At 35.4% G+C, this 22,982-nt stretch overlaps 3 protein-coding genes and 1 pseudogene across 6 annotated transcripts; 3 read left to right on the forward strand and 1 right to left on the reverse strand.

The window, feature by feature from the left end:
• Nucleotides 1-994: 994 nt before the first annotated feature.
• Nucleotides 995-5,571, forward strand: LOC122305086 (heme-binding-like protein At3g10130, chloroplastic). Of its 4 annotated transcripts, none has more exons than XM_043117391.1 (8): nt 995-1,486; nt 2,090-2,227; nt 2,309-2,377; nt 2,475-2,546; nt 3,300-3,382; nt 3,467-3,598; nt 3,828-4,011; nt 5,081-5,571. In XM_043117391.1, the coding sequence occupies exons 1-8, from the start codon at nt 1,043-1,045 to the stop codon at nt 5,123-5,125; spliced, it is 1,167 nt and encodes a 388-aa protein (XP_042973325.1). In that variant the 5' UTR covers nt 995-1,042; the 3' UTR covers nt 5,126-5,571. The 4 variants fall into 4 exon arrangements, with proteins under 4 accessions (XP_042973325.1, XP_042973324.1, XP_042973328.1 ...); XM_043117390.1 differs by having other exon boundaries at nt 998-1,486; nt 3,798-4,011; XM_043117394.1 differs by having other exon boundaries at nt 1,345-1,486; nt 2,094-2,227; nt 3,798-4,011.
• Nucleotides 5,572-7,627: 2,056 nt separating this feature from the next.
• On the forward strand, nt 7,628-10,338 carry LOC122305087 (3-ketoacyl-CoA synthase 11). The gene is made up of 2 exons (XM_043117395.1): nt 7,628-7,954; nt 8,396-10,338. The coding sequence occupies exon 2, from the start codon at nt 8,400-8,402 to the stop codon at nt 9,933-9,935; it is 1,536 nt and encodes a 511-aa protein (XP_042973329.1). The 5' UTR covers nt 7,628-7,954; nt 8,396-8,399; the 3' UTR covers nt 9,936-10,338.
• A 1,177-nt stretch (nt 10,339-11,515) lies between these two features.
• On the reverse strand, nt 11,516-13,688 carry LOC122305088 (probable histone H2A variant 3). Its single transcript, XM_043117396.1, has 2 exons — nt 13,331-13,688; nt 11,516-12,160 (listed from the first exon to the last, which is right to left on the reverse strand). The coding sequence occupies exons 1-2, from the start codon at nt 13,448-13,450 to the stop codon at nt 11,864-11,866; spliced, it is 417 nt and encodes a 138-aa protein (XP_042973330.1). The 5' UTR covers nt 13,451-13,688; the 3' UTR covers nt 11,516-11,863.
• On the forward strand, nt 13,549-16,737 carry LOC122304905 (annotated as a pseudogene).
• The last annotated feature ends 6,245 nt before the right edge of the window (nt 16,738-22,982 follow it).

The raw sequence follows: 22,982 nt of genomic DNA on the forward strand, positions 1-22,982 counted from the left end.
GTCTTGAGATTATAACACGTCATATGGTTAATGTTTTCTCATAGTCGTCGTTACAATTCAACCATTATGTATATATATAGAAGGTTTCTGTACATGAATTCTAATCATATATACATCTAAGGTGCGCAAAACCTAAGTCTATCTAATATATTGATTGCTAATTACGTGATATTTCATATTGATTTAATATTTATAGCCAATAACAATAGTATGTGATGAATGAGATTTTATATTATTTAAAAAAGAAAAACTTTTACGATGTATTAAATACAATTTGGATTATATAAGCAACACACACCAATTTTAAAAAAGAGTTGAGTCCATTATTAAAAAAAATAATTTTTTTATATAAATTTTATATCTACTCATTTTTTAAAAAAATGTGTGACATTTACATACTCTAAAATTATAAATATCATGACTAAGAGTATATGACATATAGCACAACGAATTTCATTAGTGAATTTTACGGTTACGTAACAAAAAAAAAAATTGTATTATTTGAAATTATATACATCATATATTATTTATATGACATAATTTAATTTATATAATTTAAATTTTAAAACTTATCTTTTACGTATAAAATACCTTTAAATAAAATTATTCGCTAAAAAAAAAATGTGTTCTTTGCTCGTGGGAGGGAGAAAAAGAGAGGACGACTTGTTGGGCACATTTTTGCAGTAAAATGCAAATCCAAATGAGAAATGCTACATATCATCCCACACCACACATTTTATATATTAAAATATTATTTTTTATTTTTTTTATTTTTTATTTTTTTTATTCTTATTAAACTAATTAAATTATTCTATTTATCATCCACATACTATATATTTATTATAAAAAAAATTAAAAAAAAAATTAAAATAAATGTGATGTGTGAACTGTGAGGATGACAAGAAGATTTTTCCAATCCAAATATCCAATCACCTCCACCAGCTTCAACAAATACAAGCCAATCATTTCTTCTGGCTAAGATGCAGCCTCTCGAATCCTGACCAACGCTAGAAATAGAAAGGGATTCAGTACTCGTAGGCCAATGCTGCACCGTTTTAACCCCAAACAAATGATGGCCAACACTCAACTCTGCCAATACATTTTCCGCCCCATCCCCTCCGTGCGCCTCATCTCCCACCGACCGAGCCCCACGCCCATCAAACCCACCAGGCTTTCTCTCCATTTTTTCAAAGGCAAAAGCTACGCCCTTCAAGCTGACAAAAACTTCAAGTGGGCCATTGCTCTAAGCCTAGTGGACCAAAGCCCGCCAAAATCCACACTTGACGTTGAACGGTTAGTGGGTTTTTTATATGATGATCTCCCTCATCTCTTTGATGATCAGGGGATCGACCGGACGGCGTACGATGAGCGTGTGAAGTTCAGGGACCCAATCACCAAGCATGACACCATTAGTGGGTACCTGTTGAACATAGCTCTCTTGAAGACACTCTTCAGGCCCGAGTTCCAGTTGCACTGGGTCAAACAGGTTTGCTTTATTACGATTTCTGTTATTTTCTTATCAATGGAGTTAAGAGTACTGAGAACTAAATGGGATTGTTCCTAAAGAACCACACGAAGGAATTATGTAAGCATTTTTGTAGGCGGTAAGATTAGAGATTGAAGATGATGTAGCTAGAATTTTGGTCGAGTTAATCTATGCTTTTGTCCTATTTAATGAACGTGATTTGATTCTGCCATAAGGATTTGGTGTATCTCACATGTAATGCTATGAAGTACTATGATGTCAATTGACCAGAAAACCTTGCATTGACCACGTTCTTATCTAACATCAGGAGATTTTTGTTCATGTCATTGGAGTTTCTATTCTTTCTTTAGAGCCTAATGGTTGACAATATCTATGCAACTGGTTTTGTGTAACTTTGTCTATTGATTTTAATTTATTCGTTTATTTTTTTATGCTTCCGTTTTGACTTCATGCATGATTCGTGCGTTAGGCATTATTTTTTTATTTTTTACTGCCTGTCATTAATTTATTGGTTAAAAAGTGAAACTCCCTCCTATCATTGCCAGTTGAACAATACGAGAGGATTGTATGGGATCACTTCTTCTTCTGATTGAGTTGCTATAGACAGGTCCTTATGAAATTACTACGAGGTGGACCATGATCATGAGGTTTATCCTTCTGCCATGGAAACCAGAATTGGTCTTTACAGGAACCTCTATCATGGGCATCAATCCAGAGACTGGAAAGTTTTGCAGTCATGCGGTAGGCACCCTTCTTACCATTTGAAAGGACAGTATGTGTGGCTCATCAGTCTTATTAAAAGCCATGTTCTTGTAATTGTAGGACTTTTGGGATTCCATAAAGCAAAATGACTACTTTTCTCCAGAAGGTTTGTGGGATGTGTTAAAGCAGGTACTGGCTCTTTCTTTGCTTAAAATGACATGAGGTTCTCCTATGTGTTTGAGAAATTGAGAGTCCCTTCTCATGTGTAGATTGTAACTCTTTGCAGTTGCGGATATATAAGACTCCAGACTTGGAGACACCCAAGTATCAGATACTGAAAAGAACTGCTGACTATGAGGTTTGCCCATCTATCCTTGAAAAAAAATAATCTGCATTATTACTAATTCCTTTTCTGTTACTGTATGAATTATCTTCAATCGGAACATAGTTTTCTTTTTTTCTTTTTTCTTTTTTCTTTTTTAAGAAGATGATAGTATTCCAAATTTATTGATAGCCCTCATTTATGGCAGAGAAAGACCGTGGTTACATCTTGACACCTGGGGGTTACACATTCAAAGACAATCGGAACATAGTTTCTACTTCTTTTAAGGGCTTAATTTATCATCATTTCCATTTTGTTACCTGTTCCTGGAGACACATAGCAATTGAATCATTGATCATAACGAAGTCATACAAAAGATTGAAATCAATAGGAATTTACTAAACTTTATTCCATCACAAAGTTAAAATTACATATAAGTGTGTAAGAGTCCCTGAATATCAAATTTCAATATGAATATGAAGTTTTAATCATAATGAACGAAAAACAAAAAGGGTTTCATATTTGCAAAAAGTTGGTTTACCAAGGTGATTTTTCAAAGGTATCAAATTTGTAACATCAAACCTTCATAAAAGAAAATGTATTATCGATTCCTAGTGCCTTCTTGACAGTTAGGCTCCCTTAAAGGAGGCTATCATAATTGCTGGAAAATGACCAATGATACCAGTGTTTCCAATGATATTAAGGATCTTATCAAATGTACATTTTATTATATAGCCAGGCATGTCTAGTAATTATTTAATTCCATTAGACTTCCAAATAATTCTACAGGTGAGAAAGTACGCACCATTTATAGTGGTAGAAGCAAACGGGGACAAATTAGCTGGGTCAACTGGTTTTAATGATGTTACCGGGTGAGTTTCATTCAGAATCCAACTCAGTGGTTTTATTGTGTTGTTGCTCTCTTAGATAATATAAATGGTGATTCATATCTGTAGGTACATATTTGGAAAGAATTCCAGATCAGAGAAGATACCGATGACTACTCCTGTCTTCACGCAGGCATTTGATGCTGAACTGTCCAAAGTTTCCATCCAAGTGGTTCTTCCATTGGAGAAAGATATAAGAAGGTGAGGCTCGACACTTTTTTCGGGCTCTAATACACTGAGAAAATATTTTATTAAATATCTGAATTTCTGTTAAAAATGTTACTGATTGCATTTGATTAATAAGAAAACTGTAGAATGATCTACAAGCATGTCAACCTGAATTTCTGTACTTATATTCAATAATGTCAGTCATTTAGCAATAAGCATAGATCTGTTCCAGTTTACCAGATCCTAATCAAGAAATTATTAGCTTGAGAAAAGTGGAAGGGGGCATTGCTGCTGTTTTGAAGTTCAGTGGAAGAGCTTCAGAAGAAATTGTTAAAGAAAAAGAGAAATTGCTCCGCTCTTCTCTTATAAATGATGGCCTCAAACCTAAGACCGGTTGTTTGCTTGCACGATACAATGATCCAGGCCGAACGTGGAGCTTTATAATGGTATGTGTTATTTTGACATTAGTTCGTCTATTTTGTATTGATTTTCTTTAATCTGAATTCATGCATTTAGAGAATCTGGATTATACTTATTTGAGGGAGTAAAAGTTAATATTTTGGTAGCTGGGATGGTTGACCTTGTAATATTGAATTAGTTCAATGTGAGCCAAATTAATAGGCAGGCATAACAGAGGAACTGGGTATTGTAGTTTGCAACTTCTTGTTCTGCGAGTCGGGGCTAAAATGGTAGTAGTGAGATTCAAAATTTTACTTTCCATTTCCTCTGCCTTGTTGGCGACCAAACATGGCAAAAGGAACTTCTTTCTCTATTGAGTTCGAGTTCTTATAGATGAGAACACCTTTGTCTTGTTGAAGCTCACATGTCTTCCATAAATCTAGCTCCCTAGAAACCATCCCTCCATGCAAGGAACTTAAAATGGAGTTGAAATTCTGTCAGCTCTTTATATGAAGTATTGACTCTAACTAAGAATTCTGAAAATTGGTGCTATCTTCAATTTTTACCGATACAGTATTACCACAATTCTGTAACGCTCAACTTGATTGCTGACGGGAAAATTGGAAGTGTAGAATGAAGAGAATTATAGATGAATTCATGTTTTATCTCAACTTTGGCATCTTTCTTTCAAGAATGAACGACAAAAAAAAAAAAAGGATATTCGCAACTCATACTTTTTATGTTGGACTTCTGATACTAGCAATATTGGATTTTTTTGCTTCCCTTTCTGAACTTAGCAAGCTTTATCCTATTCTTTTAGTACAAACAGGCCAGTTTTTCTTCTATATTCTTAATTTATATCAATTCAACTTTCAATCAATCTCAAGACTAGTTAATTATTCCTCCATGCAAATATAGTTACTTCTAATGTTCACGATTACTTTGCCGCTTTAGTCTGTTAACTTGCTATGTTAATCCAACGGCTATTGCCATTAGTTTTTATTCATCAACACTTACCACTAGCTTGCCCCTACAAGAAATGATTCTGTCCTGCGTTTGTCTTACTAAGAACTGACACCATTCTTTGTATCTTTTTGGTGGTTGGCTACATTGAAGAGAAATGAAATGCTGATATGGCTTGAAGAGTTCACATTGGATTGATCCATTCAACATGTCCATCTCCTTTGACCAGCACTTCGGGTTGATCATTCTCCATCTTTTGGAATTTACCCTGATGATTTGTAATGAAAAGGCAATATAGGCATAGCTCAACATCATGGTTACCTGTCAGCGAATAGGACTAATGTGCAAGAATTCGTCTGCAATCACAGTATTATGCTGTTTCTTCCTTTTATTTATTAGTTATTTCGTTTTTAGCTTTCTTTATCCCTTTTGCTTTTTTAGTTTTTTCCTTGCTCGGGGTTTCGCTCATTGTATGAAGACCAAAAGAAAAGGATTTAAGGAGGGGAAAGAAACTATCAAAGCATGGGCCATGGCCATGAATGGTGAAACACATGAGATTGAATGTATCATTTTCCTAGATTTGTATTGTCAAATTATCATTCAAATCATATTAATTACTTAACGCGACATGATATTTGTTGGTATTTCCAAAGTTCAGTATCAAACTATCTATGGACATCGAATGTCTATCAGAACACTCTTTTTTGGAAAACTCACATTGAATATGAGAGTACTTGTATTATATTTATAGAGTAGAATACAGAGTATTGATAAACATTAAACTATACAAATATAATCACATAAGATTTAGAAGCTAAGATTTAGGAAGCTTGAATTCTATCAGGTTGTTGCTGATCTTTCTTATCAGCTTCATCTTTATATGTTTGTTGTTGGGCTTCATCCTTATCTGATCCTTGTCCTTGCTCTGCCTTATCATATAGTTTTTCAACAATGTCCAACCGAGCAAGCTTTTGTTGTAATATGGCCAGGCCTCCTGGTATACGAACACTGCACGTTTCTATATATGTATCTGGCAGCCAATTTGCCACGTCTAACTCCAATGAATGAATCAAACAAGTCGACGAAAGTGGTGCCGAGGCAGTAGCAGTAGTGCTAGTGTATTTTTGCTGGGTTTCCTTTTGTCAGATAGTGATTGCGTGTTGTAGCTTTCCACGTTTAATTATTGTCACTCCCGCTTCTTAATTTTATAAAAGTTGCTAATCTTCATTCATTCTCAAGCCTGCATTTAAAGACCTCAAGTCACGGAGTCGAATGGATGCATCTAATCCATGTGCAGTAGCTTAGCACATGGCCTCTGACCCTTTCGAGGAATCTTACAGCCATTTATAATATGAGAGAGATTCATGATCATGTGTCCACCATTAGCTGCTACAACTCATTCCTGCTCTTTGAACGAGGAGCAATTTCGTGAGTGGATAATAAATAACAGATAATTGAGCCTTTGGATAATATATATCTATATCTATATATATGTGGGTCTCACTCACACATTCACATAGCCATAGTATGTTATGTTAATTGCTGGACGTGCCGAAGGCACCCTCCTCCATTTCAAGATCTGCAAGACAAGTTACCCTGCAGCTTCTCTTTTAAGTTATATCCTTCTTCTTCTTCCTCTTCTTTTCTTTTCTTTTTTTTTTTTAAATAATCGAGTAGACTTCAATGAAATAAAAAAAGATACATGTTGAGGAGGTAGAATTTCCCAACAGATGCCTCAATACAACAACTACATGCAAAAATAATGAAAAAAAAAAAAAATTAGGTTTGAGATCAATTTCTTAACTTCTACCCAAACTCTATAAATAGGATATTATCTTAAAAAACAAATAAGTCACCGCTGGAGGCGATGCAAGCAGGTACACTGTAGTTCATTATCTTAAGATATTTTTTAAGAGATCCTTAATTCCTTTAACAAGATCACTATTTATAGAAAGCGATAATGCAGATAAATTGGCATTGGAAGAACAAATCTACAGCAAAAAAATAGTCTAATCGCATGCTTGGAGAGGCGCATGAGAAACACAAGCAGATAGTACAGGCATGAAGTCAAGCCGATTTGAAAAATCGGATGGTGGAGAATCTACTAGTATGACAAGTGTAACCGGCATATCTATACTACATTTGATGTATGAGATAAAATAAAAAATTTTCAAAACTTCATAATTTTCTTTTCAAACTTTATTTAAATACAAAATAATTTTTTTAAAATTCAAATTTTTATCATTTTCATCTAATCATTATAAATTTTAAAATAAAACATAAAAATTAATTTAATTTTTTTTAAATTCAAAAAAAATATTATATTCAAATAATTTTTTAAATTTTATAAAATTATATTAAAGTTATCTACTCCGGCATGTAGAAGAAATTCCGAGACATAAATTTAGCAATTACACGGTCCGTACGTGTTTGGAAGGACAGATTTTTGTGTTTTTATTTTTTCTGTCGACACAAAAATTTCCTGTGAGCAGAGATTGGTGGCAGGCTAACTGGCAAGAGTAAAAACACAACCTTGTTAAACCTTTTTCGCAGTCCACGAGGCCAGGCTAACTGGCAAGAGCAAAAACGCAACCTTGTTAAACCTTTTTCGCAGTCCACGAGGTCTGGCAACTCTTTTAAAAAGTCAAGGAGGTCAAAAATCAAATTCGGAAAGCGCCGCCTCGAGGATTAAGAAAAAAATAAAAAATAACCAAAGCATCTGCAAAAGACGCGTACCTTTGCTGCTGTCATCTACGGCTCCTATGGCATTTGGTTTGGCGTTCTCTTTCTAATTATAATCTCCTCCACTTCTATAAATTTACTCCCACCTAGCCCCATGGCTCGCACCTCAAATTCTAATTTTTCGTTTAATTAGTAGACAAGTTCTCTTTTCTGGTCGAAATTAACGCTTGATTTGCTCTCTCTCTCTCTCTCTCTCTCTGAGTCCTCGTAAATATATATTGGTCCATTTCTCTTCGGCACCTCCGGCGCTTTTCTTCAATCTTTGGTGGGATTTGGCATTCAAAGGTCAGTTTTTTGGATCTGGGCTTTGGTTAGTTCTGCAGTCTACATAGTTGTATGCTTGATTTTTCCGTTTAATTCTTTGGATTTTTTTTTGGCTATTTCTGGTTTTTCCTGCTATTAACTTGTCCAGATTCTTGAAAACCCGGTCCCTTGATGTGAATTTTGATCTGGGGTGAGGGCTTTTGTGCTATTAATGTCACAATGTATGTACTTAATTTTGTCAGTTTAAGTTTCTCAGAGAGAACCACTAAAAAAAACCCCCCGGGGGGAAAGCTATCATTTCTTATCCGATTTACCGGAAGGACTACACAGAGATCTATATTAGAAATTCCTTCGATCATTCTCTGATTTGGGATGTTCATAATGTTTGCTTAGAATTGATTGAGATTATGATGTTCTGTACTTGGTATTTTATCTGATTCAATTTGCTTGGATATGTGACAGAGAAATGACAGGCGCAAAACCAGATACCCCCTTGATACCAACTTCATCATCCCGAAACCTTCCCGATTTCAAGAAATCCATTAAACTAAAATATGTGAAGCTCGGTTATCATTACCTCATCACCCATGCAATGTACCTTTTCCTCTCCCCTCTTGTAGTTGTTATGGCCGTGCAGCTTTCAACATTTTCTCTCCACGATCTTTATGATCTTTGGGAGCATCTCCAGTACAATCTAATTTCAGTGATCATCTGCTCAACTCTCCTCGTTTTCTTGTCTACCGTCTACTTTCTCACCCGTCCTCGCGCTGTATACCTTGTCAACTTCTCCTGCTACAAGCCTGAAGAGTATCGAAAATGTACCAAAAAGATCTTCATGGATCAATCTCAGATGACTGGTACCTTTACAGATGAGAATCTTCAATTCCAACGTAAGATCCTTGAGAGGTCTGGCCTTGGTGATTCTACTTACCTTCCTGAGGCTGTTCTGAATATTCCTCCAAACCCATCAATGAAAGAAGCTAGAAAAGAAGCTGAGACTGTGATGTTTGGTGCTATTGATGAGCTGTTTGCCAAGACTTCAGTAAAGCCCAAAGACATTGGAATTTTGATTGTGAATTGCAGTTTGTTCAATCCAACCCCATCTCTTTCTGCCATGGTTGTCAACCACTATAAGCTTCGGGGAAACATAGTTAGCTACAATCTAGGTGGGATGGGCTGCAGTGCAGGTCTGCTCTCAATTTCTCTTGCTAAAGAACTTCTCCAGGTCTATCCCAACTCGTATGCATTGGTTGTCAGCATGGAGAACATCACGCTTAATTGGTATTTTGGAAATGATAGATCAAAGCTTGTTTCAAATTGCTTGTTCCGAATGGGAGGAGCGGCAATACTGCTTTCTAACAGAAGTTCTGACAGAAGAAAATCCAAATACCAGTTGGTAGATACCGTTCGTACCCACAAGGGTGCAGATGACAAGTGCTTCGGGTGTGTAACCCAAGAAGAAGACTCCACAGGGAAAGTTGGTGTTACTTTGTCAAAGGATCTCATGGCAGTTGCTGGTGATGCTCTGAAGACCAACATCACCACTTTGGGGCCTCTTGTTCTTCCAATGTCCGAACAGCTGCTATTCTTTGCTACACTAGTCGGGAAAAAGCTTTTAAAGATGAAGGTCAAGCCTTATATTCCAGACTTTAAATTAGCTTTTGATCATTTTTGCATTCATGCTGGAGGAAGAGCTGTTTTGGATGAATTGGAGAAGAATTTGCAGCTATCTGATTGGCATATGGAGCCATCAAGAATGACACTTTATCGATTTGGTAACACCTCAAGCAGTTCTCTTTGGTATGAACTGGCATACACAGAAGCGAAGGGGAGAATGAAGAAGGGGGATAGGACATGGCAAATAGCATTTGGTTCAGGCTTTAAATGTAACAGTGCAGTGTGGAGGGCTCTAAGAACTATAAACCCAGCAAAGGAGAAGAACCCTTGGATGGATGAAATCCATAATTTCCCGGTAGATGTTCCAAAAGTATCTACCATCTAGATGTTCCAAGGCTATATTTTGGCAATTGGTGCTGGCTTTTCGAATGGAGGAATTTTTACTTCTTTTCAACTCTGGTATTGGAGTTCATTCTTGATTTTCATGCCCAGATTTTGGGACTTGATTGTGCTTGTAGGGCTGAGGAGTGGTATTTCTGGGTTGAGAAGACATTTTTATTTAGTTTGTCTCATGGGGGGTTTAGTTATTCTTGGCAGTTGCATGATGCTTCAGCGGGATGTGGCTTTGATTTTGTAATGGTGGAAAACCATATTCATGGGTGGTGAGGGGGGTAAATTATGTTATGAGTGTTCTCTAATTATTATGTATCAGAGATCCCCCTTCTTATTCTTTGTAGGAATAAAATAAGGAAATTCTATGAATCAGAAAAAGGAAATATCTTCTTGAATGGAGAGGCCTAGAAAGTCAGACCCTCGTCTAAACTACTACAGTATGAACACATTGAGACGTCTTCAATTAAATGGCATGAGTTAGAGAGATTTTCACAATCCTTTGTCGTCAGCTTTTCCATTAAATGAATTTACCTTCATTAGCTTTTTCGTCTAATAAACCAAGATTCTTTTCCCAAAAAGGTTTTTCGTTGTTGAAGTTGAAGCTATACTCCATACCTATAGAGGGATTTTCCCTGTTTATAGACAAACCCACGTAATATGTTCTTACAAAAGTGTGCGCGTTGTTTTTTATCTTTTTATTTTTGTGAGTTGCCATGCCACAATCTCCCCATCTTCAGGCAGCCTCCCACACGATTCTCCTCGTATAAGAACGATTATAAAATTCAGTATCAAGAGGATCTGCTTCTGCAAGTGCCGCATTATAATGGACCGCAGGCCATGTCGAATGTGCTCTTCTTTGTGCAATGATCATACATCGGCTCCTAACTCTTTCAAGAATATGATGGTAGTTAATTACGTTATAGTCATTTCATTGACTCAACGTGTTGGTTACGAGTCTAGACGGAAAGGCAATGGTACCCTTTTCCGGGCCTATTAATGAGGGCGTAAACTGACGAGTAGTACAATGTTTAGGGAAGGCTGCGGCTGCCGGCCCCCTCGAGGTGCATGTTAAATGTTTGTTTAAATGACAAGGTGCATAGGTTCTAATGCAGCACGGCGACCATGGATGAGTCGAGACGGAAGGCAAGGGTACCCTGTTCGGGCCTATTAATTAGGGCGTAAACTAACAACTAGTCCTATGTTTAGGGCCACCCCCTCGGGGTGCATGTTAAATGTTTGCTTAAATGACTAGGTGCATAGGGTCTGATGCAGCTGGTGACTTTGTATACGGCCGTGCTCATCGAAGAAGAAACAAGTCCGCATTAAAATGCCGTCAGCATGACAAGATTATTATGTACAAAGACATGGCTTTCTCAAAAAAAAATGTACAAAGACATGGCATGAAATTGAAAACAGAGTGACAACATATAAGCCATCTCTTCAGCTGTGATGGTATTGCATTAAGAACTCATAAAATGATTTTATAAGATTCCAATCCTTTCCCATCACCAGAGATACTACGGCTTCCATTCGGCATTAGATATTTCCTAATGGCTGACTTGTGCAAGATACTTGAGTGAAACCGATTAGCTCCAATGGAACAAATTCATGTCATCCAAATGTACCCAAGACTTACTAATTCAAGACAGGCGCTGATACTACACAATAACATGTCTAACAGTGAGCCTAATAATTAAAAAAAAAAATACACAATGACATTATCCACAACAGATGTCGGAAACATAAAAAGTTCAAAACCAGGAGAATAAGTAGGCCAACATTTAAATTAACACGCAATTGCAGACCCCTCTAATTTCATGATAGAAAAGAACACCGATTCCTGATTTTAGGACCAAGGACAAGCACCAATTCCTACACAGAAAGTCAGCAAATGCATGCCGGCAGTAACCCATTGGTAGTCTAGTCCTTGGAAGACTTGTTGATAAGTGACTTGTGGATGTGAGGGATCACACCTCCACCAGCAATGGTTCCTTTAATCAGAGTATCAAGTTCTTCATCACCTCGGATTGCAAGCTGCAAATGTCTGGGAGTAATACGTTTGACCTTCAGATCCTTGCTTGCATTACCAGCCAGCTCCAACACCTCTGCAGTCAAATACTCTAAGATTGCTGCAGAGTAGACTGCAGCTGTTGCACCAACTCTACCACTGGATGTAGTCCTTGACTTCAATAGACGGTGGATCCGACCCACCGGAAACTGCAATTACAGATTCCACACACAAATTACAAAGGAGAGAACATACAGCACCGATCTTATGAAATCTTCGGATCACACTTTTCAATAAAATAACACCACCTAACGTCAATGTGGTCCAAGAGAGAAAATAAAAAAAAAGTACATATTCATCCACCATAAACAAAATGTTCCAAATTAATTGGCTACAAACATGAAGCATGAGAGAAGAGGCAAGCAGTTAATGTAAACAACTCTAACATGGATGGCTACCTTCATTCAAAATGTTCAAAAAGTGATAATAAATGCAATTTATCTTCAGCTTGTCTATTATCCAGCACTGCACTGTTTTCTTTAAAAGGAAAAAACTTACGATCAATGGCATCCCCCATATCAAGGGACAGTCGTGGGAACTAGAACAAACAATTAATCCAGCAGATTCAGTAACAACGCTGTAAGAGGCACATTGAAGTTGGCTCTTATAAAACTGTTTTTGTTTTTTATAAGTCCTATAAAAATTGTAATCACATAAAGGCCGGAAAAACCATAATCCTCAGCCTTCTGCCTCCGCTAGGGGTAGGCAAAAAGAACTCGAGCTAGACAAAAATGGGTTTGAAAATTCCAGAAACATGAAGCCCTCAGGCTACTTACCAAAATGCAGACCATGTTTGGGATCACAAAGATTATTAATCTCCAAGTTAATACTAAAACAATAAATTCCATGATTGTAAAATGGATTAATCAAGCCCAAAAAAGTTACATGTTTAGGCATATCAAATATGTCTAAAAAACTACAATGTATCTCAAATTATTTTCCCAAAACAGAGAAAAATTCCACAGATCCTGTTTGGGTTCTTAAAAAAAGAAATTCCACTAGACCCAAGCTCTACGGTTGCAGGAAGGCCACTTAGTTCAATAACTACAAATAATTTCTCAGTATTTCCAACAATTATTTCTCAGTAACCAAATCGAGCAAAAACAAAAACTATTCTCTTGAACAACAGAAAAAGCGTCGAAAATAAACGAAAGCCAGTCATTTCACAACCAAAATTCTTGGATTATATTTCTTATAGATATATATACACAAAACGAGAAAGAAAAGTCCAGGCAAAGGGTGAAATTGGAAGAGCAAAGGGAAAGAACATAAACACAAATAGAGCGAGACCTAGGAGTTAAGAAGAGAGAGATCTGGACCTGAAGGCCAGCACGAGAGGAGCGAGAGATTGGCTTCTTCTTGTTGTCCTTGTCCTTGTCCTTGTTGGCGGCCGCAGAGGCCTTGCCCATGATCAAACCCTTCGCGCCCTTTCCTGACATCTTCTTCCCGCCTAAAGCTTCGAATTCAGGTTTAAAACTACCGGTTAGAAATTCAGGTGAACTGGAGAACACAGCAAAGGGAAGGGAACACTCTCGGTATGAGTGTCAGTCTCTCTGGCGTTGCTCTGCCTCGGAGCTATAAGCGAGAGGAAAATGTCGCAAATTATCGGGTGGAGTTGAGCCTCCGTACCGGAGGGTTAATTTATCGACAACACACTTAACCAACCCTCGTGTTTGCTTTAATTTACGATACTGGTATCTCCTTCCTCGTGTTTTTTATCGGAAAACTCCAAGTTGACTCCTGGAAATTCGCATGGAATCATAACATATTGCCATTCATTGTGGTGTATTAAATGTTAAAAATATAAATTAAATAATAAAATTTACATTCTTTTCAGTTTTTTGGATTTCAGAATATACCTACTCACGTCGAATATTTAGAATATTAAAATTATATTCAAATAAAATATTATTAAAATATTAATTTTTAATATTATTAGTATTTTAAAATTTAAAATATTTAAATTATTTATTATATTTTATATAAATATTAAAACAAATTATAATAATAAAATAAAATAAAATATTTTCATTATCTAAACGGAATTTATTTTATATATGAACTTATTTTTTAAGATATATATATATATATATTTTATAAACGTAGCCCTTCTCAAATCAAAATGATGAAAAAAGATTTAGCTTCGTTTTGCATTGTGACTATATTTGGATCAATTTTATTATAATAATTTTAATTATAAAAGCTTATATTACTATTTTTTCCATGCAATGGTTGTAGGTGTAAAGAAATTAGAGTTTCGTTATGTATAAGTAAAATCGTGTATAAATTTACATACTAATACTAATTTATTCATATTTAAATTTTATTTTAGTATCATTTTTAATAAAATATACTTTTTGATCAATTATATTAAATCGATGTGCATATTAATACTTAATTATATTTATAATTAAATTTTTTCGAAAAATTATTATAGGGTACGAGGTTATAAACAAGTGAATCGAGTTGCGGAAGCAACCGATGCATTAATAAAATAATTAATACATATCACCTTTTATAATATTTTTATAAAAATATTTTAAAATGAGAGGTATTTTATATTATAAAAATGATACCATTTTATAAAAATATTTTTATTTTATAACATATATTATAAAATATGTTATAAAATATATTGGGTGTATAAAAAAATGAGCGGTGTATTTTATTTTATAACTTTATCTATATACTCTTGAATTTGTACTAGTATCTTTATAAAATTTATATATAAGTATATAAATATTTATATTCATAAATATTAAAGTAAAATGTTTAGAATTAAAAACATAATTTCTTTGAATCTTTTCAAATATTTAAAGTTTTATATTATACATATAGAGATAATACTATAAAAAAATATACACAAAGATATACAAGTTTATACGATCTCATACAAGTCATGTCAAGTTTTATATAAATTATATCGTAATAATTGATCATAATCTTATGTTGATGAATATTTCAATTAATAAATGAATCGAGTGGAATAAAGGATTACGGATCAATAAGGTATAGTTAACTTAATAAAATCTTACTAGTTTTCTTTTAACTTCTTACTAACTCATGGGCGGCTATGTTTAACAGTGGGTCTCGTGTACGTGTTGTATTCCTAATTATTAAACAGAAATGTTACGTACAATCGACATATACAATTTTTGTGCAATTGGTGACACAACTGGGTCCCACCTTATCACCTTCTTCCTCCCTCTTGCTCTCCCCTTTCATTTTTCCAGTCCGTCAATGAAAACTTAGAAACTTGATTTAGTGCTTCTCTCTTACAAGATGGACTCTTTGTGCTTCATCACCCAATCGTTCTTCTATACAGAGTGTTCCAACGATCTCAACTCTCTCAAACAGCTCTCTCTCTGGTTTTTTTTTTTTTTTTTAATATACTCAGTTAGAAGTATTTCATTACTCATGAGAAAAATCTAACAGATGAGAATGAAAAACAATGGCAGTAAACATTTGAAGCAAAAAAATTCATACTCTCGTTATTGAACTTAGGTTTAAACATTACATAGAACTAAAACTGAAAATCAAGAAGTTTTTCAAACCTAAGAACCACAAATCATATCATGCTTCAGCCAAAGCCTTTGCTCTTAAGGAACAGACAGAAAAAACCCTTCAGCGACACTACAAGAAAAAAAAACTAAAAAGTAATTATCAGTCAAATGGAGCGGTACCACTCAAATAGCAGAGTAGCCTGCTCCAAAACTAACAGGAGAGTATTTATAAAATTATTAGATGGCAATAAATTAATACTAAATTTAATATCAATCCATAAAGTACACGTACTATTAATAAAAATTTAGCCTTTTCGTCCATCAAGTGCTAACAAATCTCTCACTTATTATAGAGATAATTAATGAGTTAGTATTTTTTTTTTTGTTTTATCAAAAAAGTTGTTAAAGATATAAAGAATCTCACAAACTGACGTACATTTTCATGTCAGTTGATTTTTTTTCGCATTTTGTTTGGACTTATCCCCCTACATCCTCAAAGTCTCCCTATTTTCCCTTTCATCCTTTCAATAGAGAAGCTCCCCTTGTGGTCCTTCCTTGTTGACAACACGGTGAAAATCTGCGTGCTTGGCCAATGAGGCCTCATCAACTTTGCCATCATCTACAAGCTCCAAGCTCTACCCACATGCCAAAACGATGTCAAATCCTTTTTCATGGCCGAGAAGTCTCGGTTCGTCATACTTGCAGTTACCAAGGTTGGTAGCATCCATGCCAACAACACCTGTCCCGCCAACTTCATTGCCATCAACGTCCAAATTAAGACTAACACCATCAACTCCTACCGCCACGATGTCCAAAAGCTTATATCCCTAGAAGACATGTTGCTCACCATCCCCGTAGAGCCCACCAACAAATGGTATTTTGTTGCCAAGATCGTGGGAATCAAAATGTGCTAGGCCTACCAATTTTAATACAATTGGGATGTGATTTCGACGTTGCCCATGAATGACAAATCCTATCTCATGAATTTGCATGTCTTGGTAGCGTTAATGTAGAGGTTCCATTAGGCAAAGGTGAAGAAAGAGAAAGAGGTCATGGTGTGGGAGACGGGGAATCCCTTAGGGGAGCTCCTACATGTTGACGATTTGGCTGATGCGATAATGTTCTTGATGGAGAGCTACAGTGGGTTAGGGTAGCTAAATGTAGGGATTGGGAAGGAGGTGAGCATCAAGGAGTTGGCAATAGGGGTGCTACTCGAACCCTGAGGTGGGGGACTGCTTTTCCGCACCCAGCACTTTCTTGGGCCCATAACATATACATTTCTCCTCTCACCCCCTCCAAAAATGGGCCCATAACATGTTTCTAGGCCTAAGAAGGCACTCTGGGCCAAAAAATGGCCCACTATTTCTGGGTCATGTTGGGCTAGAAATGCCATTGTGGAAGGCTAAAAGCTAAAAATTCTAACCCACATTCTTAAATTTTAAAGCAAAATTAATCTAAGATATTACAATAATACAAATTAAAAACTTGCATACTTCTAAGTTGCAACTAATTATTCCATTTTATTACAATAATAAAAATTCATCCAAAACTGTTACAAATTAATCTAAAAATATTATAAGTTGTCACATAATTTAAATGAATAATAATAACACAATTAAATAAAAAATTTTAGCAAGATTACAATTGACTTATAATATCATTTTGCATTATTCCAAATATTGTAATTTGGGGTGGTCATGGTGGTGGAAAAGTGAGTAGTGAGGCTTGAGCTGTGTTGTGAGAGTATGAAATTGTGAGATTATAAAACCTGAAATATTAATATGAAAACAAATTAGAATTAGAAATAAAAAAACAAAAATCATAAATATAAATATTATATAGATATATAAAAATCATAAACATTAAAAATACTAACCACGATGAGATCATTAGAATTAGCATTGAGCATATGACAGTATGACAGTGAGATTACAAAAGCTAAAAAATACAAGAAAGCCAATTAGAATTACAAATATTATATAAATACAAAACATAATTAAAGAAAAAATTATACAAACCAATGTCAATGGTGGGTCTAATACACAGTCATTGTAGGCAAGGTAGAACTACCCTCATGGATCATAAATTTGAAATTAATACCAGTTAGATGAATATAAATAAATTAAAACAATAATAAAAGCAAATCAATGAATTAAGAGCGATTACTGGATCTAAGCTGATCACCACCCTCATTCTCCTCAGCTTCTTCAAAGTCCTTCACGTATGGAATATGAATTAGAGTCTCTTTGATACAATTCTAAGTGCAAATCAATACCTCTATAATGGTCAGAGGCAATGAAATCCAAAATGGATCTAATAATGCCCTTCGATACTAAAGGCTGACTTTGAGGTTACGGTACTAATAGGAATGGCCAAAATACTGTGGTCAATCTCTCCAATGATGAGATACTTGACGACATTGGTTTTCTACCAAGATAAAATATCAAACCCCAACATAAATGAGTGCAAATATGATGCCAAGTATCTATCCAACTTCGACTGGGCCTCTACAGGATGACGGACCGGGGTTCTTACTCCAACCTCTCACTCCACTCCAACATATGACTTTTCTCCATCTAGACTTCGGGAGGAGGCGGTGCGGTAGGTATAGGTGCTGAAATATTAGTACCCCTAAACATGACAAACTCATCAAACAATTTACCATGTGTTTTCCTAACCCGCGATATAATCCACCCATGTCTTACCATGCACCAATCTCAAACCATACATCATACCATGTTCATCCTACTCAAATCTCTTCAATACTTGTCATACTTAACTCTCATGCACAATGTCATTTCCCACAACCTAATTTGGTCACTCTCACATATGTCATCAAATTCTTTTTTCACCTTACATATTTGTTGACAAAAATCATTGAATGTAGAGTACAAAGAACCAAAAAGTCTAGTCGTGACATCGTAGAAAGGCCTCAAAAAGTCTACAAAAATTAAAACTACCTCTCAATCATCATTAATAGGCTTACATAATCCTCCCTCATCTTTAAAATGTTATAAATATTGAATGTCTTTTCATCACCCAATAACTTAAAGTCATCACTTATACTGTTGAACCATCTCCAACATTAAAACGGTTGAGTTTTATCTTATAGGTACATCAAGGTAAAGACCCTTCTTGCATTCAATACCCATAGACCTCACAGTAACATTGAATTTCTCAAATCTAGTATGTGAAAATATCACAAACCTCACCATACTTTAACACTTGCAACCAAATCATCAAAATCTTTCAAATCATTAATCACAATAAGATTCAAAATATGAGCACCGAATCTCACATGCAAATACTCACCATCCATGATTGACTTATTGGTGTCTCTAAGATTGTTCTTAATATGTCCAAAAATGGCATCGTTAGACAAGATATTGTCAACCGTTACTATGACAACATGCTCCAACCCCCACTTTTTTATTGCAACCACCAAGGCACTCCCGATGGCCTCACCTTAGTGTAAAATGTTTTTATAAAATTTAAGAATTTTCTTGTTGTGTAATTTCTAATCACAATTTATAAAAATATGTTGTCAAAGACATATTATTAAAATTTTAGATAGATGTCTATGTATCGATGGCGAGGCAAACTCTTTGACCCACAAATTAGTTTTTCAACAAATCTTTTTCTACACTGTAATGTTTCCTAATATCCTTAGCCACCCCATGTGGTGAGACAGAACGTTAAACCGAGATTCCAGTTATTTAGAATATGTTTCGAATCCTTTGCCCTCAACAAACCAAAACGGTAGCTCGTTCATTATGATCATATGAGCTAGGTGTCTTCTATACTCCTACATATCATACTTTGTAAATCTCTTCAACATTTTCCCCTACTACTCTCATCTGTCATTTTTTTAACTCCAATCTTTAATATAGATTGACTCTTTTCTTGTAAAGATTTTAATATTGGACTCTTTTTGCATTATTATTCTGAGTAGACATTCAATTGGGATGTATGATGTCTCCTATAGTGACATCCGTACACTTTACCACAATGGTTACGATTAAATTGAGGGTTATTGGGATCACCACCTTTTATTTTGATGAAGTGCGAACAAACAATCGAAACTTGTTTCTTGCTTGATGGGGCCATGGGGGCAGAGGTAGAGTTAGTGTTTGTGGTTTTGACAGGGGTAGAAGAGTTAGTACTAAAATTAGACCGACTATTTATTTCTATTGACTCACAAAAATATGAAATAATGCAAAAATCACAGAACAAATAAAACTATACAATCATAAACATAACAACAGGTTGGAGTTTTGATATCGAAACACTAAAACATATTGGGGTTTCAATATTAAAACCCCTAACTTAATTTAGGGTTTCTAAATTAATTTAGGATTTCAATTTGAAACCCTAAATTTACATGCACATTACACAATTTTTTCATACAAATTTGCAGTAAAAAATTCACAAAACAAACAACTCAATCTCCACAGCACACAATTTACAACCCTACCATCCAAATCCTCAATTCAATCCATCCTCCATAACTCAAACAAAACTGAAAAATAAAATAAAATAAAATAAAATAGACTCAGGATACTTATGGCAACAATGATGGAGAGAACTTCAGGCAACGATAGTAATGAGGTGCAACGGACGGATGAGCGGAGAGTGAGAGAGGGTAGATATAAGAGAGAGTGAGACAGAGATGAGATAGAGAAAAATATTGAGAGAGAGAGAGAGAGTAAACTTGGGGCGAAGTGGACGGGGGCAAAAAAAGCAGGGTGCGGGGCCCTGCGGCCCTCCCCTAGTTGGCACATCGAGTTGTTAAGGAGGTGGTGGGGTTTGAGAGCGTGCTCATTTGGGACACGTCCAAGCTTGATGGAACACCCAAATTTGTCTATGAATATTGTCCATTGTCAAAATCTTTCGGAATTAGCCCTCTTAGCGGCTTTTGAAGATCAAATATACAAGTATTGGCATTGAAGGGACAAATACCACAACTTCGAGGACAAGTAACTTCTTCTTCCTTCCAACTGCATATGTAGAAGTACACCCCATTATTCTTGGTGGGGTTAGGACGAAGTCAAGATTATAAGTTAGGCACGGTCGAATACTTTTTAGTTTGGAATAAATAGTTGAATTGAGAATTTTTTAGGAATATCTTTAATGAAATAATAAAAAATACATCTAAGAAATCAGAAAGAAACAAATATATTTCACATTTGCATTTTTCCATGAATATTGGTAATTTTATATCTGAACTTTTCATATATTGCAATTAAAAGGTGAGGTTGAATTATAGAAACGATCTATAAATGAATTATAAAAAAGAGGTAATATATGTAAACCATAAAATAAGTTTCATAATTTGCTAAATGATGTATTGCAGTAGCATATATTTAAAAAGTTTTCAATTAGCGCGATTACATATTGCATAACTAGATGTCCAATGAAAGTGGAGCTCTTGTTAAATATGTTTACTTAGATAAATATTATATTTTAATTTATTTTCTTCAAAAAAAAAAGAAAATATAAAAAAATAGTTACCATAATCTTTTTTCTCAAAGCCTTTGTTGGGATGCCCACCCTCGGCCCCCGGGGGCATTGTCCCTCGTAGTGGTTGGTTTCAAATATAACACCCTACATAAATACTAATACACATCCAACTCTAAATTTTAGCTCCATTAAAATTTAGAGGAATCGATACATGGAAGATTAGAGACCAAGACATGTTTCTACATTGTTTGGTGGTTTAGATAGTGAGTTGAGATGATATGAGATGAGATGAAAATAAAAGTTGAATAAAATATTATTAGAATATTATTTCTTAATATTATTTTTATTTTAAAAATTGAAAAAATTGAAATGTTTATTGTATTTTATTTAAAATTTTAGAAAAATTATAATAATTAAATGAGATTAAATAAGTTGATCAAACAAGGCCTGAGCCCGTTGAAATTTTAGGAACATGAAGGGCTCAGGTTGGGAAGGGGGAGGGAGATTAGGGTGCGGAGGAATGAAAACAGAAAAAAGCAGTTAACGTGGCATAGTGCCATGTTAGTTTGTTAGATGTTTTGTGTTTATAATAGTCTTCTTTTATCAAATATTGGATGAATTATTATATTTTCAAATTGGTGTTTAGATTATGTTATCTAAATCATTCAAATGTGTATATTAAGTGTTAAGGACATGTTTCACAGCTTCACACACAGAATCACTTGCAACCAAATAGGAATGAAGCTTGGGGGTTCAAAGGAACACCTCCAATGCCTAAGTCAGTAAAGATGCTAGAGATTTCTCTAGCAATTGATTCAGATGGGTGTTGTTGCCATACCCAAATGGTATAAATAGAACCCACAATGCTTTCTGTTTTATGCGATAACTATTTAATTCATTATTTAAAATTCAAGCCAGCTTATTTCAGATAAGCTGATAGCCTTTCTTCACAGAATCTTGGGTGGTTATTCTTTCAATGTTAACCTCTTATATGCTTTAAATGAATCAGGTCCCTAATTCAAGGATTATGGGGCTAAGTTAAAGTTTAGGCACATGATACGAATCGACAAGCCCTTAGAAGAGGATTAAACCCCTTCCAGTTGCACGTCGAAGTCTCATCACACGTGGGGTTTTCCATTGCTTGGATTTTCTGTTATTTCGTGCCCCTTTGCCAAGACGCCATTTCTCCTTCATGCCCCTTCACATATCCTTCGTTTTGGTTATTTATTGTTTTTGGACATCCCTTTCCCCACCTCTTCTCTTTTGGTACTCTTCCTTCCTCTTCGAACACTTAGTTTCCTTACATTTCCTCTTAACCTCCCTTGCAAATCCATGGCTTGTTCTAAAGTTAACCTCTCATCCTCCTCTCGTGGAGCTGGGTTTTTTCAACCATGCAACCCCCCTCCTTCCTCTGAGGAGGTGGTTGTTAACCCTACTTTTGTGGGGCACTTGCTTCTTGCTCAAATATTTAAGGCCATCGATGGTCCTCAACCATTTCCCTTTGCAAGTTGTACTCCGCGAGAGATAGCTTCAACATCCCATACTCGATGGCTTTGAATTTGCCTAACCATTGTTGTGGAGCCGTCAATATGAAAGGTATGGACATTTTTGTTGCTTTGTATTTGGCCATGTTTGCGATAGGGCTTCACTTGCCCTTTGTATGACCCGTACGTGATGTGTTAGATGTATTGGATCTTGCTTTGGCCCAACTTGTGCCCAATGCCAAGTGGATTCTGATGGCATGTTCATTCTTTGGCGGCAAGTGTTGGAGCCCATGATTGATGAATATCCCGACCTCACAGCTCATAAATTATTTTCTCTGCACGATTTTATATGCTTGGAAGTCTTTGTACTTTTAGGACTGATAACAAGTTGGTTTAACTGAAGTGCAAATATTCTCACGTAGGGGTGTAACAGGTCGAATTTGGTCCGAATTTGAATAAAACTTGGGACCGAACTAGTATAAACCAGTTTTGTATTTTTAAGAACTGATTCCGCATCTATTACC

The sequence above is a fragment of the Carya illinoinensis genome, chromosome 3, assembly GCF_018687715.1.
Source record: "Carya illinoinensis cultivar Pawnee chromosome 3, C.illinoinensisPawnee_v1, whole genome shotgun sequence".
Taxonomy (NCBI): domain Eukaryota; kingdom Viridiplantae; phylum Streptophyta; class Magnoliopsida; order Fagales; family Juglandaceae; genus Carya; species Carya illinoinensis.